This window comes from Notolepis coatsorum, assembly GCF_963971535.1.
Source record: "Notolepis coatsorum genome assembly, chromosome: 7".
Classification (NCBI taxonomy): domain Eukaryota; kingdom Metazoa; phylum Chordata; class Actinopteri; order Aulopiformes; family Paralepididae; genus Notolepis; species Notolepis coatsorum.
Genome location: NC_140171.1, coordinates 10652669 through 10667710, shown reverse-complemented (window position 1 = coordinate 10667710; position 15042 = coordinate 10652669). Strand labels below are relative to the sequence as shown.

At 43.7% G+C, this 15042-nt stretch overlaps 1 protein-coding gene across 1 annotated transcript in view; it reads right to left on the bottom strand.

Moving 5' to 3' along the window:
- Positions 1-15042, bottom strand: part of sdk1a (sidekick cell adhesion molecule 1a) — a gene marked incomplete at its 5' end in the record, with an annotated part of 439376 nt that overhangs the window by 209919 nt on the left and 214415 nt on the right. The window contains 2 exon segments of the mRNA XM_084319476.1: positions 5-45; positions 5298-5492. Of these exon segments, the coding sequence (XP_084175602.1) occupies positions 5-45; positions 5298-5492 (236 nt within the window).

Below are 15042 nucleotides of genomic sequence, written 5' to 3'. Positions count from 1 at the left end.
TCACTGTCTGGTCTGTAGGAGAGATGATGAAGACTGGAGGGACACCTGAGAGAGAGAGGGGAGAGAGAGAGATAGAGAGAGCGATAGAGAGAGAGAGAGAGATAGGGAGAGAGAGAGATGGAGAGATGGAGAGAGGGGGAGAGAGAGAGGGAGAGAGAGGGGGTGTCAGATGAAACAGATTTGATTAGTATAAAACTAACAAAACAAAAATACAGTCATCTTAAAAAACATCTTCTCTCTCAGCCATGCACACACACACACACACAACAACAACAACAAAGAGAAATACAGAGTGATAGATATAACAAACAAGATAAAACAGAGAGTACGTCATAAAAATACACTCCTTAGAAGTAAAGGAGAGAGCAGAGAAGAGAAGATAGAAGAGGAGAGGAGAGAAGAGAGGAAATGAGGAGAGAAGATAGGAGAGGAGAAGAGAAGATAGGAGAGGAGAAGAGAGCAGAGGAGGAGAGAAGAAACAAGAAGAGACAAGGAGTGAATAGAAGAGGAGAGGAGAGAGCAGGAGGATAAAAAAGAAGAGGAGAAGAGAATAGAAGAGAATAGAAGATAAGAGTGTATGTGTGGTATATGGTGGAGAGGCCCCCTGGGGAATTGGGCCATTTAATTATGATCACACGCTTGTTAGAGAAAACTTAGATCAACTGAGACAAATAGAGGTCAGAGAGAGAAGGGGGGGGGGGGGGTAAGGAGATAATGAGAGAGAGAGAGAGTAAAAGAGAGGGACAAAGATAGGAGAGAGAGAGAGAGAGAGCGAGAGAGCGAGAGATATATATATATATAGAGAGAGAGAGATAGAGAGAGAGAGAGAGAGAGAGAGTTAGAGAGAGTCAGCGATGGGGGGTGCAGGGAGAACAGATGAAGCATATCGAAAGGGGGGGGGGGGGGCGTTTAGAGGGGGATACCAGTTCAGCAGTAGAAGCCACATGAGGATTAATTTGAGATGCTACTTAACACTGTGTGTCATCATTTATGAATATGAATAATTCATGAATGTTGCCTATTATTGAAGGTTTAGGAACAATATTGAAGGTTTGGAATAAGGGATATATTATCCTCAGCTGTGGTAGGTCATGTGTAATAATTAGGGATGCTCGATATTGGCTTTTTTACCGATACCGATATACCGATATTGTCCAACTCTTAATTTCGATACCGATATATGCAGGGTTCCCCCCCCCCCCCCCCCCCCTATCTCTTGTTGTGGAATTAACACAACATTATGCATACTTTTGACAATAAATAAAATCAGAATTTGTTCTTACTTGCTTGCCTGGGTAAATAAAGGTTATAGAAATGTAAAAAAAAATAAAGATTAAATTTTATTTATTTATTTTTTAAAAAACCGATACAGATATTTTCCGATATCACATTTTAATGCCAATATCGGCCGATCAATATCGGACATCCCTAGTAATAATAGTAGGTTGCTATACCAGGTTGTGGGTTCATGCAATCAGCTACACAGCTATTTGAATACCTTTTTAGCCACTTTTGATCAAGTAAAATGTATTATTCTTAGGCCATTTCTTTTGTTATTCTCATTCGTTACTTTGTTTTGTCTACTTAAATGTTTACTGTGAGCGATTTGTAGTGCCAAATTTCCCTCGGGATGATGAAAGTATTTCTATTCTATTCTATTAATAAAGCATGTTTATTAAAAAACAACCCACGTTGAGCGAAGTGCTGCACAGGCCAGGGCAGGTGGTAAGATCACAGGAAAAGAAAGACAGAAATAGCTCACATAGGCATCAATACACACAACAGTGCATATAGGCACAGATCAACTAATTATAAACAACAGAGTGTAGCCATAGGTACAGAACACTACATCATGGGGATCCAAAGGGGGCTGCGGAATAAAAGTGTGTTCTGAGGCTCGACTTAGAAGAATGAACAGAGGGGGCAGATCTGACACAGAGTGGGATGTTGTTCCACAGCCTAGGAGAGGAGAGGGGGGGGGGGGGGGCATTTAGGGCTTTAAAGACAAACAGGAAACCCTTAACATTGATTCTATACTGTACCAGCGGAGAGCATTGTAGATGATAGCATGTACAACAGTGCTGTATTATATACCGCAGATATACATTATATATTAATATTTACCGCATATACTGTATATATCCATCTGTCTGAATATGCCTGTATATAGTCCTCCTATTGTACATACAGATCCAGCTCTTAGAAATAGAACCTCTACTGCAAGGGCGCGGTATCGTTAACGCCTCGTTAACAGCACTGCCAGGTTAATGGTGCGTGATTACTGCAGTAGCAAAGCAGAGCAGAGCTCAGAGTCCTGAGAGCTGCGTCTGTAGCATGATTGTACAATAATGCTGTATATACTGTATATATTATTACTAGTGCTGTCAGGCGATTAAAAAAAGTTATCGAATTAATTACAGGATTTGTAATTAATTAATCTAATTAATCACATTTTAATCGCATAACCATTTTATGCCTGATATTCTATATTCTATAATCATATTTCAAATGGCATGTGTCCGAATGGCAGAATTCAGTACTGTATCTACAAAACCTTCTGTTTAATCATCTTCCATTTATTCATTTGCTTAGATTTTTCAGGTCTGGTCAATTTGAGCATGGTGTTATTCACAGTCAACGATAACAAAACATTTATTGATATTCTCATTTGGTTCATTACAATTTACTCAAGCCTAGTAACAGACACACTATTTCTGACACTGGGAATACATTCCCTGAGATCCATAGATGTGCCTAGAATCAGATACCAAGAACATGCAAATGGACCATTTAAAAAAAAAGTCTGTAAATGCTTATTCTACGTTATTATGGAATGAATGAGATTTAAAAAATAAAATAAAAAATAAATAAAATAAATAAATATTTTTATTTTTTTAATACATTTTGAGTTAATTTTCATAATGCGATAATTTGCTGTGTAATTAATTAATCTAATTAACACGATAAACTGACAGCCCTAATATATATATATATATTATTACTGTATATTTTTTTATCCACCTGTCTGTACATACCTGCACATAATAACTTTATATATTATCTGTAGATACTTTATCTATATCTGTACATATCCCTTAGCTACTCTGAAACTCCCTGTATACTGGGATTAGTCAGTCATCCCTAGACTATACTCCAACCAGAGTGCAAATGTAGCAGTAAAGTGCAATAGTAATATGCAATGTACAGGCGGTTTAACTGGGTATACAATATATAGATTAGTAGTACTACTACTAGGGGTGTAGTGCTTATCAGATGTAATCAGAATTCTAATATTAATATGCAGTGATACAGGTATAAAGACTGTGGTCGTAATCATACTGGCCAGCAGCATAACTCGTCTAGGGATGACTGACTGATCCCAGTACACAGGGAGTTGCAGTAGTCAAGGGATGACTGACTGGTCCCAGTACACAGGAGTCAGTAGTCTAGGTGATGACTGACTGGTCCCAGTACACAGGAGTCAGTAGTCTAGGTGATGACTGACTGGTCCCAGTACACAGGGAGTTGCAGTAGTCTAGGGATGACTGACTGGTCCCAGTACACAGGGAGTTGCAGTAATCTACTATAGGGATGGCTGACTGGTCCCAGTACACAGGAGTCAGTAATCTACTGTAGGGATGTACTGACTGGTCCCAGTACACAGGGAGTTGCAGTAGTCTACTGTAGGGATGACTGACTGGTCCCAGTACACAGGGAGTTGCAGTAATCTACTGTAGGGATGACTGACTGGTCCCAGTACACAGGGAGTTGCAGTAATCTACTGTAGGGATGACTGACTGGTCCCAGTACACATGGAGTTGCAGTAATCTACTGTAGGGATGACTGCCTGATCCCAGTACACAGGGAGTTGCAGTAATCTACTGTAGGGATGACTGCCTGATCCCAGTACACAGGGAGTTGCAGTAATCTACTGTAGGGATGACTGACTGATCCCAGTACACAGGGAGTTGCAGTAGTCTACTGTAGGGATGACTGACTGGTCCCAGTACACAGGGAGTTGCAGTAGTCTACTGTAGGGATGACTGACTGATCCCAGTACACAGGGAGTTGCAGTAGTCTACTGTAGGGATGACTGCCTGATCCCAGTACACAGGGAGTTGCAGTAATCTACTGTAGGGATGACTGACTGATCCCAGTACACAGGGAGTTGCAGTAGTCTACTGTAGGGATGACTGACTGATCCCAGTACACAGGGAGTTGCAGTAATCTACTGTAGGGATGACTGCCTGATCCCAGTACACAGGGAGTTGCAGTAATCTACTGTAGGGATGTACTGACTGGTCCCAGTACACAGGGAGTTGCAGTAGTCTACTGTAGGGATGACTGACTGGTCCCAGTACACAGGGAGTTGCAGTAATCTACTGTAGGGATGTACTGACTGGTCCCAGTACACAGGGAGTTGCAGTAGTCTACTGTAGGGATGACTGACTGGTCCCAGTACACAGGGAGTTGCAGTAATCTACTGTAGGGATGACTGGCTGATCCCAGTACACAGGGAGTTGCAGTAGTCTACTGTAGGGATGACTGACTGGTCCCAGTACACAGGGAGTTGCAGTAATCTACTGTAGGGATGACTGACTGGTCCCAGTACACAGGAGTCAGTAATCTACTGTAGGGATGACTGGCTGATCCCAGTACACAGGGAGTTGCAGTAATCTACTGTAGGGATGACGGACTGGTCCCAGTACACAGGGAGTTGCAGTAATCTACTGTAGGGATGACTGGCTGATCCCAGTACACAGGGAGTTGCAGTAATCTACTGTAGGGATGTACTGACTGGTCCCAGTACACAGGGAGTTGCAGTAATCTAGGTGAGAGAGGACATGAAGGCAGGGATGACTTTCTCCAGATCTTTGGATAAAAGGAAAGTCTTGATTTTGGCTCAGCGGTAGGGAGCTGGAAAACACGTTTAACACGAGGTTGAAGGAGGGTGGACCGGCTGCCCAGGCTGTCAGAGATCAATGGGACGGGCAGGGGGTCCACAGAGGACCGGTTCAGACTGGCTCTCATTCACTTGCAGCAAGAATTGAACAATGAAAACACTCAAGACCTGGGAGAAGTGCTCACACTCATTTCAGTGTGTGTGACTCACTGGAGACCACTAGCTGTGAGCGTGTGTGTTCGTGTGTGTGTGTGTGTGTGTGTGTGTGTGTGTGTGTGTGTGTGTGTGTGTGTGTGTGTGTTCGTGTGTGTGTGTGTGTGTGTGTGTGTTCGTGTGTGTGTGTGTGTGTGTGTGTGTGTGTGTGTGTGTGTGTGTGTGCGTGTGTGTGACTCACTGGACACCAGCAGCTGTGTGTGTGCCTGGCTCTCTCCGGCGGCGTTGCGGGCGAGGCACTGGAACACGCCGCTGTCTCCCGGCTGCACGCGCCGCACCGTGAGCCCCGTGGCCGCGGCCACCTTGTAGCGAGGGTTGGCCAGTTTGGAGAGAGGCACGGCGTCCTTGTACCACTCCACCCGGGGCTGTGGGACTCCTACACACACACACACAGAGACACACACACAGACACACACGCACGCACGCACGCACGCACGCACACACACACACACACACACACACACACACACAGAGACAGACGGGGTCAACTTCACTACATTAAAAAAAACACCTTTTCGCTCTGGGGCCTAACAAAATAAATGTTTGGTTCCTGTTGGTTGTCAGTTAAGGCTATGGGTAGGTAGGGAATTTATTTAATCAAATTTTCTATTTTATTTTTTTTCCCACGGCGACTATGGATAGAATTTTTTTTATTTAATAAAAATGTTCACGACAACGTGGATGCATGTACTCTGCCAGCATGTTTAATATCCATAATACTAAAGGTTAATCAAATACAAATACACTGTACTACAAAAGTACAATGTACAAAGGTAGTAGTATTAAAAATGCCACCCCTAAATACTACTCACTAAATATCCTATGGTCAGAGAGCTGTGCAAATATTGTGAAATACTTGCTTTTTATATTATTCTCATTATTGACATGGACGGCACTTTTTTTTACTAAGATTTAACTAAACATTATTGAAAAATAAAAATAAAAATAAATAAATAAATGTAAAAAAAAATGTAACTCATAAAATGTATTTGTGTCGCACCTAAATCGGCAGGGTCGGTCGGCAACCGGAACCAAACCATTTATTTTGCATGGCCCGGATGATCACTGAGTTTACATTATAAATGCAAATATCATATCATATCATATCATAGCATAAACATTATGAATGGACCCACGTGTGTTACCCGGTGCGGTGTTGGCTGGTCAGGACAATAGCTGGCAGGAAATACACTTTGGCCCAAAGCAGTTACTTAGCAAGTCCAGTGAAACCATAATATGGTATATTATTATAGATACTGAGATACTGTGAAATAACAGCCTGCCAGGCTCCCAGTGTTACATTAACACTTTCAGTGCCCAGCAGGGGGCGCACATTTAGTGCTTGAATGCCCACCATCCGCTTCAATGTTAACGTTAATATCGCCTAATCTATGTTTTAAATTATGGCTATGTGTCTAATCTGCCCGTCGCCCATCAATGACTCATTTTCCAGTCAACATTGTCGAAGCGGATTGTTTTTATATCGGTTCATTTCCGTTTTATAGCATTTTGAAAAGCCCTCGTTTTCAAGAAGAAAAAAAAAGAATCCCTGATAAACGCTGATGTACTGTAATATTCTAGAACGTTGTCATTTTTCGGCCTATTTATGAATCGTTTTCAAATAAACGCTAGATTATCGATAGTATATGTGTACGTATGCACGCTGGTGCCGCAAGCTGTAAATCGATTCTCTTATTTCCTGATCACTCGCACAGTCAAAACAGCCATATCATATATAGGGGGAAAGCTTATATCTCCGTGAAAAAAGGTCTGATTATCCTAAGACTGGTAAAATAGATTCCTTACCTGAGATCAGATGGTATCCAAATGATTATTCCAATTCCTGATCGCCATTCCAAAAATCTATCCTTTTATTGATCCCACGCATATACTCTAAATTAAAACACATATTACACGCTGTGCTGAGGGTCCAGGATGGGTCTGATCGGCTCCGGTTGCATGCGTGAGAGGTAAAATGTGGATTCCGGATTATTTTTTCTCGTCCATTTTCATTGAGTCCAATCCAAAAGGGTGCGTTGCCATCTGGGAGACGATAGGGGGCGCTTTTTTCACATCTGAGCGCCTGGTGGGGCAGGCTTACCAACGGTAGACTCGGTTGATGAAATATGAATTCAGATTGCTAATAAAAAAAATTTAACAAATATTCTCGTGATGGGCATTCAACCCGAGAAACCTGATAACCCGAGAAATCTCGTTATGGGCAATCAAAGTGTTAATAAACAAAACCACTAATAATAATGGCAATCACAAATAATGGCATGTACACACACACACAAACACACACACACAGACACACACACACACACACAAACATGTACATGCAAATATATCTAAAACAGAGTCACAAGCGTGGTGAAAAATCTAAACATTTCTTAACAAGCGCACGTTCACTGAAAATAGCTGTCAGCGTTGCCTCCGGCTTGGGCCGGCCGTCGCAGGGAAGCCGGTGGGGTGGTATTCTGGTCGTTGTAAAGAGCGACTCCTACAGGTCGGTCAGGGCGCCTGCACAGCGAGGAAGGGAGATGGTGAGGGCAGTGTGAGCCTCCCACACGTTACACCTCACCAATGAGAGTCCGCGCTGGCAGATGAAAAGAAGTGGCTGGCTGACTCTGCATGGAAGGGGAGGGGGGAATTGGCATGACGACTAAATTGGGATGGGAGAAAAACACAGAAAAACAGGAGGAGAAAAAGTGAAAAAAAAAAAAAAAAAAAAAAAAACTTGACACTGTTTCCACAGAATGAAATGATCTCTATGGCTGTTTCGTCGCTCTCCTATCGATGACGCGTTGAAACGGTGCCCCCTACCCGCGCTTGATCCTCGGTACCAACACTGTTACTTTGATGTGGGCGGAAAAGCAGCACAAAACCACGTCGTACCAGAGCCCTCTGTTGCCGTGACGAATCCTTTGTGCTGCGCACCCCGTCTCCATCATCTGACTGCCGTTCCCATCAAATCCAACTGACCCTGGATCATTTCCTCATTGCTTTTCCCCCCCACATCAAAGTAATGGCCTTCATAATCGTGCATCAACTACAGTCACGAGAGCCCCTCTTGGATATTGCAGGTCCAATCCAGGCCGCTTCCCAGAGCTGGTGCAGACGGCACGCCGGTACTTGTCTACTCCATCCAAGAGCACAGACCGTGAGAGGCTGTGTTTAATGCTGCATCTCATGTCACGGATGAGACAAGGACAGAAGCTTCTGTTTCTGAAGAAGAACCCGTCACTTCTCCTGAAGACGTAGACAGAAGGCATATTGTCTAATGTTGTCTGTTATACAAAGCTCGCCTCAAAACCCACCTGTTCTCCCTTGCCTTCAACCCCCCCCCACCCCTAAACCCCCCCCTCCCCTCCAACCTGATTGATGTCTGTCTCCAGTCTTTTTTGTGCTATCAGGCTGTCTCCCCTGTTCCCCCCATGGTCTCATGTTCCTCTTGTTTTTGTTCCTTTGCTGTTTTTGTTTTTGTTTCTTTGCTTTCGTTTCTTTGTTTGTACTCCTGCTCCCGACTACTGTCAGCGACTTCGGGTTATTGAGAAGCGCTATATAAATTAAATTAATTATTATTATTATTATTATTATTATTATTATTATTATTATTATTATTATTATTATTATTATTATTATTATTATTATTTATTATTGTTGTTTTTTCCCCAACATGCAGTGTAATATCTAAGATATTATTATTATTATTATTATTATTATTATTATTATTATTATTATTATTATTATTATTATTATTATTATTATTATTATTATTATTATTATTATTATTATTATTATTATTATTATTATTATTATTATTAACAATTCACTCAAAGATGGGCAAATAAATATATTTAATTTTACTTCTAACTTATTTATTTATTTTACTCTCCTGACACCATGTTAACCTCACATGTTATCTCTCCTGACACCATGTTAACCTCACCTGTTATCTCTCCTCTCCTGACACCATGTTAACCTCACCTGTTATCTCTCCTCTCCTGACACCATGTTAACCTCACCTGTTCTCTCTCCTGACACCACGTTAACCTCACCTGTTATCTCTCCTCTCCTGACACCATGTTAACCTCACCTGTTATCTCTCCTCTCCTGACACCATGTTAACCTCACCTGTTATCTCTCCTGACACCATGTTAACCTCACCTGTTATCTCTCCTGACACCATGTGAACCTCACCTGTTATCTCTCCTGACACCATGTTAACCTCACCTGTTATCTCTCCTGACACCATGTTAACCTCACCTGTTATCTCTCCTGACACCATGTTAACCTCACCTGTTATCTCTCCTGACACCATGTTAACCTCACCTGTTATCTCTCCTGACACCATGTTAACCTCACCTGTTATCTCTCCTCTCCTGACACCATGTTAACCTCACCTGTTATCTCTCCTCTCCTGACACCATGTTAACCTCACCTGTTATCTCTCCTGACACCATGTTAACCTCACCTGTTATCTCTCCTGACACCATGTTAACCTCACCTGTTATCTCTCCTGACACCATGTTAACCTCACCTGTTATCTCTCCTGACACCATGTTAACCTCACCTGTTATCTCTCCTGACACCATGTTAACCTCACCTGTTATCTCTCCTCTCCTGACACCATGTTAACCTCACCTGTTATCTCTCCTCTCCTGACACCATGTTAACCTCACCTGTTATCTCTCCTGACACCATGTTAACCTCACCTGTTATCTCTCCTCTCCTGACACCATGTTAACCTCACCTGTTATCTCTCCTGACACCATGTTAACCTCACCTGTTATCTCTCCTCTCCTGACACCATGTTAACCTCACCTGTTATCTCTCCTGACACCATGTTAACCTCACCTGTTATCTCTCCTGACACCATGTTAACCTCACCTGTTATCTCTCCTGACACCATGTTAACCTCACCTGTTATCTCTCCTCTCCTGACACCATGTTAACCTCACCTGTTATCTCTCCTGACACCATGTTAACCTCACCTGTTATCTCTCCTGACACCATGTTATTAACCTCACCTGTTATCTCTCCTGACACCATGTTATTAACCTCACCTGTTATCTCTCCTGACACCATGTTAACCTCACCTGTTATCTCTCCTCTCCTGACACCATGTTAACCTCACCTGTTATCTCTCCTGACACCATGTTAACCTCACCTGTTATCTCTCCTCTCCTGACACCATGTTAACCTCACCTGTTATCTCTCCTGACACCATGTTAACCTCACCTGTTATCTCTCCTGACACCATGTTAACCTCACCTGTTATCTCTCCTCTCCTGACACCATGTTAACCTCACCTGTTATCTCTCCTGACACCATGTTAACCTCACCTGTTATCTCTCCTGACACCATGTTAACCTCACCTGTTATCTCTCCTCTCCTGACACCATGTTAACCTCACCTGTTAACTCTCCTGACACCATGTTAACCTCACCTGTTATCTCTCCTCTCCTGACACCATGTTAACCTCACCTGTTATCTCTCCTCTCCTGACACCATGTTAACCTCACCTGTTATCTCTCCTGACACCATGTTAACCTCACCTGTTATCTCTCCTGACACCATGTTAACCTCACCTGTTATCTCTCCTCTCCTGACACCATGTTAACCTCACCTGTTATCTCTCCTGACACCATGTTAACCTCACCTGTTATCTCTCCTCTCCTGACACCATGTTAACCTCACCTGTTAACTCTCCTGACACCATGTTAACCTCACCTGTTATCTCTCCTCTCCTGACACCATGTTAACCTCACCTGTTATCTCTCCTGACACCATGTTAACCTCACCTGTTAACTCTCCTGACACCATGTTAACCTCACCTGTTATCTCTCCTGACACCATGTTAACCTCACCTGTTATCTCTCCTCTCCTAACACCATGTTAACCTCACCTGTTATCTCTCCTGACACCATGTTAACCTCACCTGTTATCTCTCCTCTCCTGACACCATGTTAACCTCACCTGTTATCTCTCCTCTCCTGACACCATGTTAACCTCACCTGTTATCTCTCCTCTCCTGACACCATGTTAACCTCACCTGTTATCTCTCCTCTCCTGACACCATGTTAACCTCACCTGTTATCTCTCCTGACACCATGTTAACCTCACCTGTTATCTCTCCTCTCCTGACACCATGTTAACCTCACCTGTTATCTCTCCTGACACCATGTTAACCTCACCTGTTATCTCTCCTCTCCTGACACCATGTTAACCTCACCTGTTATCTCTCCTCTCCTGACACCATGTTAACCTCACCTGTTATCTCTCCTGACACCATGTTAACCTCACCTGTTATCTCTCCTCTCCTGACACCATGTTAACCTCACCTGTTATCTCTCCTCTCCTGACACCATGTTAACCTCACCTGTTATCTCTCCTCTCCTGACACCATGTTAACCTCACATGTTATCTCTCCTGACACCATGTTAACCTCACCTGTTATCTCTCCTCTCCTGACACCATGTTAACCTCACCTGTTATCTCTCCTGACACCATGTTAACCTCACCTGTTATCTCTCCTCTCCTGACACCATGTTAACCTCACCTGTTATCTCTCCTGACACCATGTTAACCTCACCTGTTATCTCTCCTGACACCATGTTAACCTCACCTGTTATCTCTCCTCTCCTGACACCATGTTAACCTCACCTGTTATCTCTCCTCTCCTGACACCATGTTAACCTCACCTGTTATCTCTCCTCTCCTGACACCATGTTAACCTCACCTGTTATCTCTCCTCTCCTGACACCATGTTAACCTCACCTGTTAACTCTCCTGACACCATGTTAACCTCACCTGTTATCTCTCCTGACACCATGTTAACCTCACCTGTTATCTCTCCTCTCCTGACACCATGTTAACCTCACCTGTTATCTCTCCTGACACCATGTTAACCTCACCTGTTATCTCTCCTCTCCTGACACCATGTTAACCTCACCTGTTATCTCTCCTGACACCATGTTAACCTCACCTGTTATCTCTCCTCTCCTGACACCATGTTAACCTCACCTGTTATCTCTCCTCTCCTGACACCATGTTAACCTCACCTGTTATCTCTCCTGACACCATGTTAACCTCACCTGTTATCTCTCCTCTCCTGACACCATGTTAACCTCACCTGTTATCTCTCCTGACACCATGTTAACCTCACCTGTTATCTCTCCTGACACCATGTTAACCTCACCTGTTATCTCTCCTGACACCATGTTAACCTCACCTGTTATCTCTCCTGACACCATGTTAACCTCACCTGTTATCTCTCCTCTCCTGACACCATGTTAACCTCACCTGTTATCTCTCCTCTCCTGACACCATGTTAACCTCACCTGTTATCTCTCCTGACACCATGTTAACCTCACCTGTTATCTCTCCTGACACCATGTTAACCTCACCTGTTATCTCTCCTGACACCATGTTAACCTCACCTGTTATCTCTCCTGACACCATGTTAACCTCACCTGTTATCTCTCCTCTCCTGACACCATGTTAACCTCACCTGTTATCTCTCCTCTCCTGACACCATGTTAACCTCACCTGTTATCTCTCCTCTCCTGACACCATGTTAACCTCACCTGTTATCTCTCCTGACACCATGTTAACCTCACCTGTTATCTCTCCTGACACCATGTTAACCTCACCTGTTATCTCTCCTGACACCATGTTAACCTCACCTGTTATCTCTCCTGACACCACGTTAACCTCACCTGTTATCTCTCCTCTCCTGACACCATGTTAACCTCACCTGTTATCTCTCCTGACACCATGTTAACCTCACCTGTTATCTCTCCTGACACCATGTTAACCTCACCTGTTATCTCTCCTCTCCTGACACCATGTTAACCTCACCTGTAATCTCTCCTGACACCATGTTAACCTCACCTGTTATCTCTCCTGACACCATGTTAACCTCACCTGTTATCTCTCCTCTCCTGACACCATGTTAACCTCACCTGTTAACTCTCCTGACACCATGTTAACCTCACCTGTTATCTCTCCTCTCCTGACACCATGTTAACCTCACCTGTTATCTCTCCTCTCCTGACACCATGTTAACCTCACCTGTTATCTCTCCTGACACCATGTTAACCTCACCTGTTATCTCTCCTGACACCATGTTAACCTCACCTGTTATCTCTCCTCTCCTGACACCATGTTAACCTCACCTGTTATCTCTCCTGACACCATGTTAACCTCACCTGTTATCTCTCCTCTCCTGACACCATGTTAACCTCACCTGTTAACTCTCCTGACACCATGTTAACCTCACCTGTTATCTCTCCTCTCCTGACACCATGTTAACCTCACCTGTTATCTCTCCTGACACCATGTTAACCTCACCTGTTAACTCTCCTGACACCATGTTAACCTCACCTGTTATCTCTCCTGACACCATGTTAACCTCACCTGTTATCTCTCCTCTCCTAACACCATGTTAACCTCACCTGTTATCTCTCCTGACACCATGTTAACCTCACCTGTTATCTCTCCTCTCCTGACACCATGTTAACCTCACCTGTTATCTCTCCTCTCCTGACACCATGTTAACCTCACCTGTTATCTCTCCTCTCCTGACACCATGTTAACCTCACCTGTTATCTCTCCTCTCCTGACACCATGTTAACCTCACCTGTTATCTCTCCTGACACCATGTTAACCTCACCTGTTATCTCTCCTCTCCTGACACCATGTTAACCTCACCTGTTATCTCTCCTGACACCATGTTAACCTCACCTGTTATCTCTCCTCTCCTGACACCATGTTAACCTCACCTGTTATCTCTCCTCTCCTGACACCATGTTAACCTCACCTGTTATCTCTCCTGACACCATGTTAACCTCACCTGTTATCTCTCCTCTCCTGACACCATGTTAACCTCACCTGTTATCTCTCCTCTCCTGACACCATGTTAACCTCACCTGTTATCTCTCCTCTCCTGACACCATGTTAACCTCACATGTTATCTCTCCTGACACCATGTTAACCTCACCTGTTATCTCTCCTCTCCTGACACCATGTTAACCTCACCTGTTATCTCTCCTGACACCATGTTAACCTCACCTGTTATCTCTCCTCTCCTGACACCATGTTAACCTCACCTGTTATCTCTCCTGACACCATGTTAACCTCACCTGTTATCTCTCCTGACACCATGTTAACCTCACCTGTTATCTCTCCTCTCCTGACACCATGTTAACCTCACCTGTTATCTCTCCTCTCCTGACACCATGTTAACCTCACCTGTTATCTCTCCTCTCCTGACACCATGTTAACCTCACCTGTTATCTCTCCTCTCCTGACACCATGTTAACCTCACCTGTTAACTCTCCTGACACCATGTTAACCTCACCTGTTATCTCTCCTGACACCATGTTAACCTCACCTGTTATCTCTCCTCTCCTGACACCATGTTAACCTCACCTGTTATCTCTCCTGACACCATGTTAACCTCACCTGTTATCTCTCCTCTCCTGACACCATGTTAACCTCACCTGTTATCTCTCCTGACACCATGTTAACCTCACCTGTTATCTCTCCTCTCCTGACACCATGTTAACCTCACCTGTTATCTCTCCTCTCCTGACACCATGTTAACCTCACCTGTTATCTCTCCTGACACCATGTTAACCTCACCTGTTATCTCTCCTCTCCTGACACCATGTTAACCTCACCTGTTATCTCTCCTGACACCATGTTAACCTCACCTGTTATCTCTCCTGACACCATGTTAACCTCACCTGTTATCTCTCCTGACACCATGTTAACCTCACCTGTTATCTCTCCTGACACCATGTTAACCTCACCTGTTATCTCTCCTCTCCTGACACCATGTTAACCTCACCTGTTATCTCTCCTCTCCTGACACCATGTTAACCTCACCTGTTATCTCTCCTGACACCATGTTAACC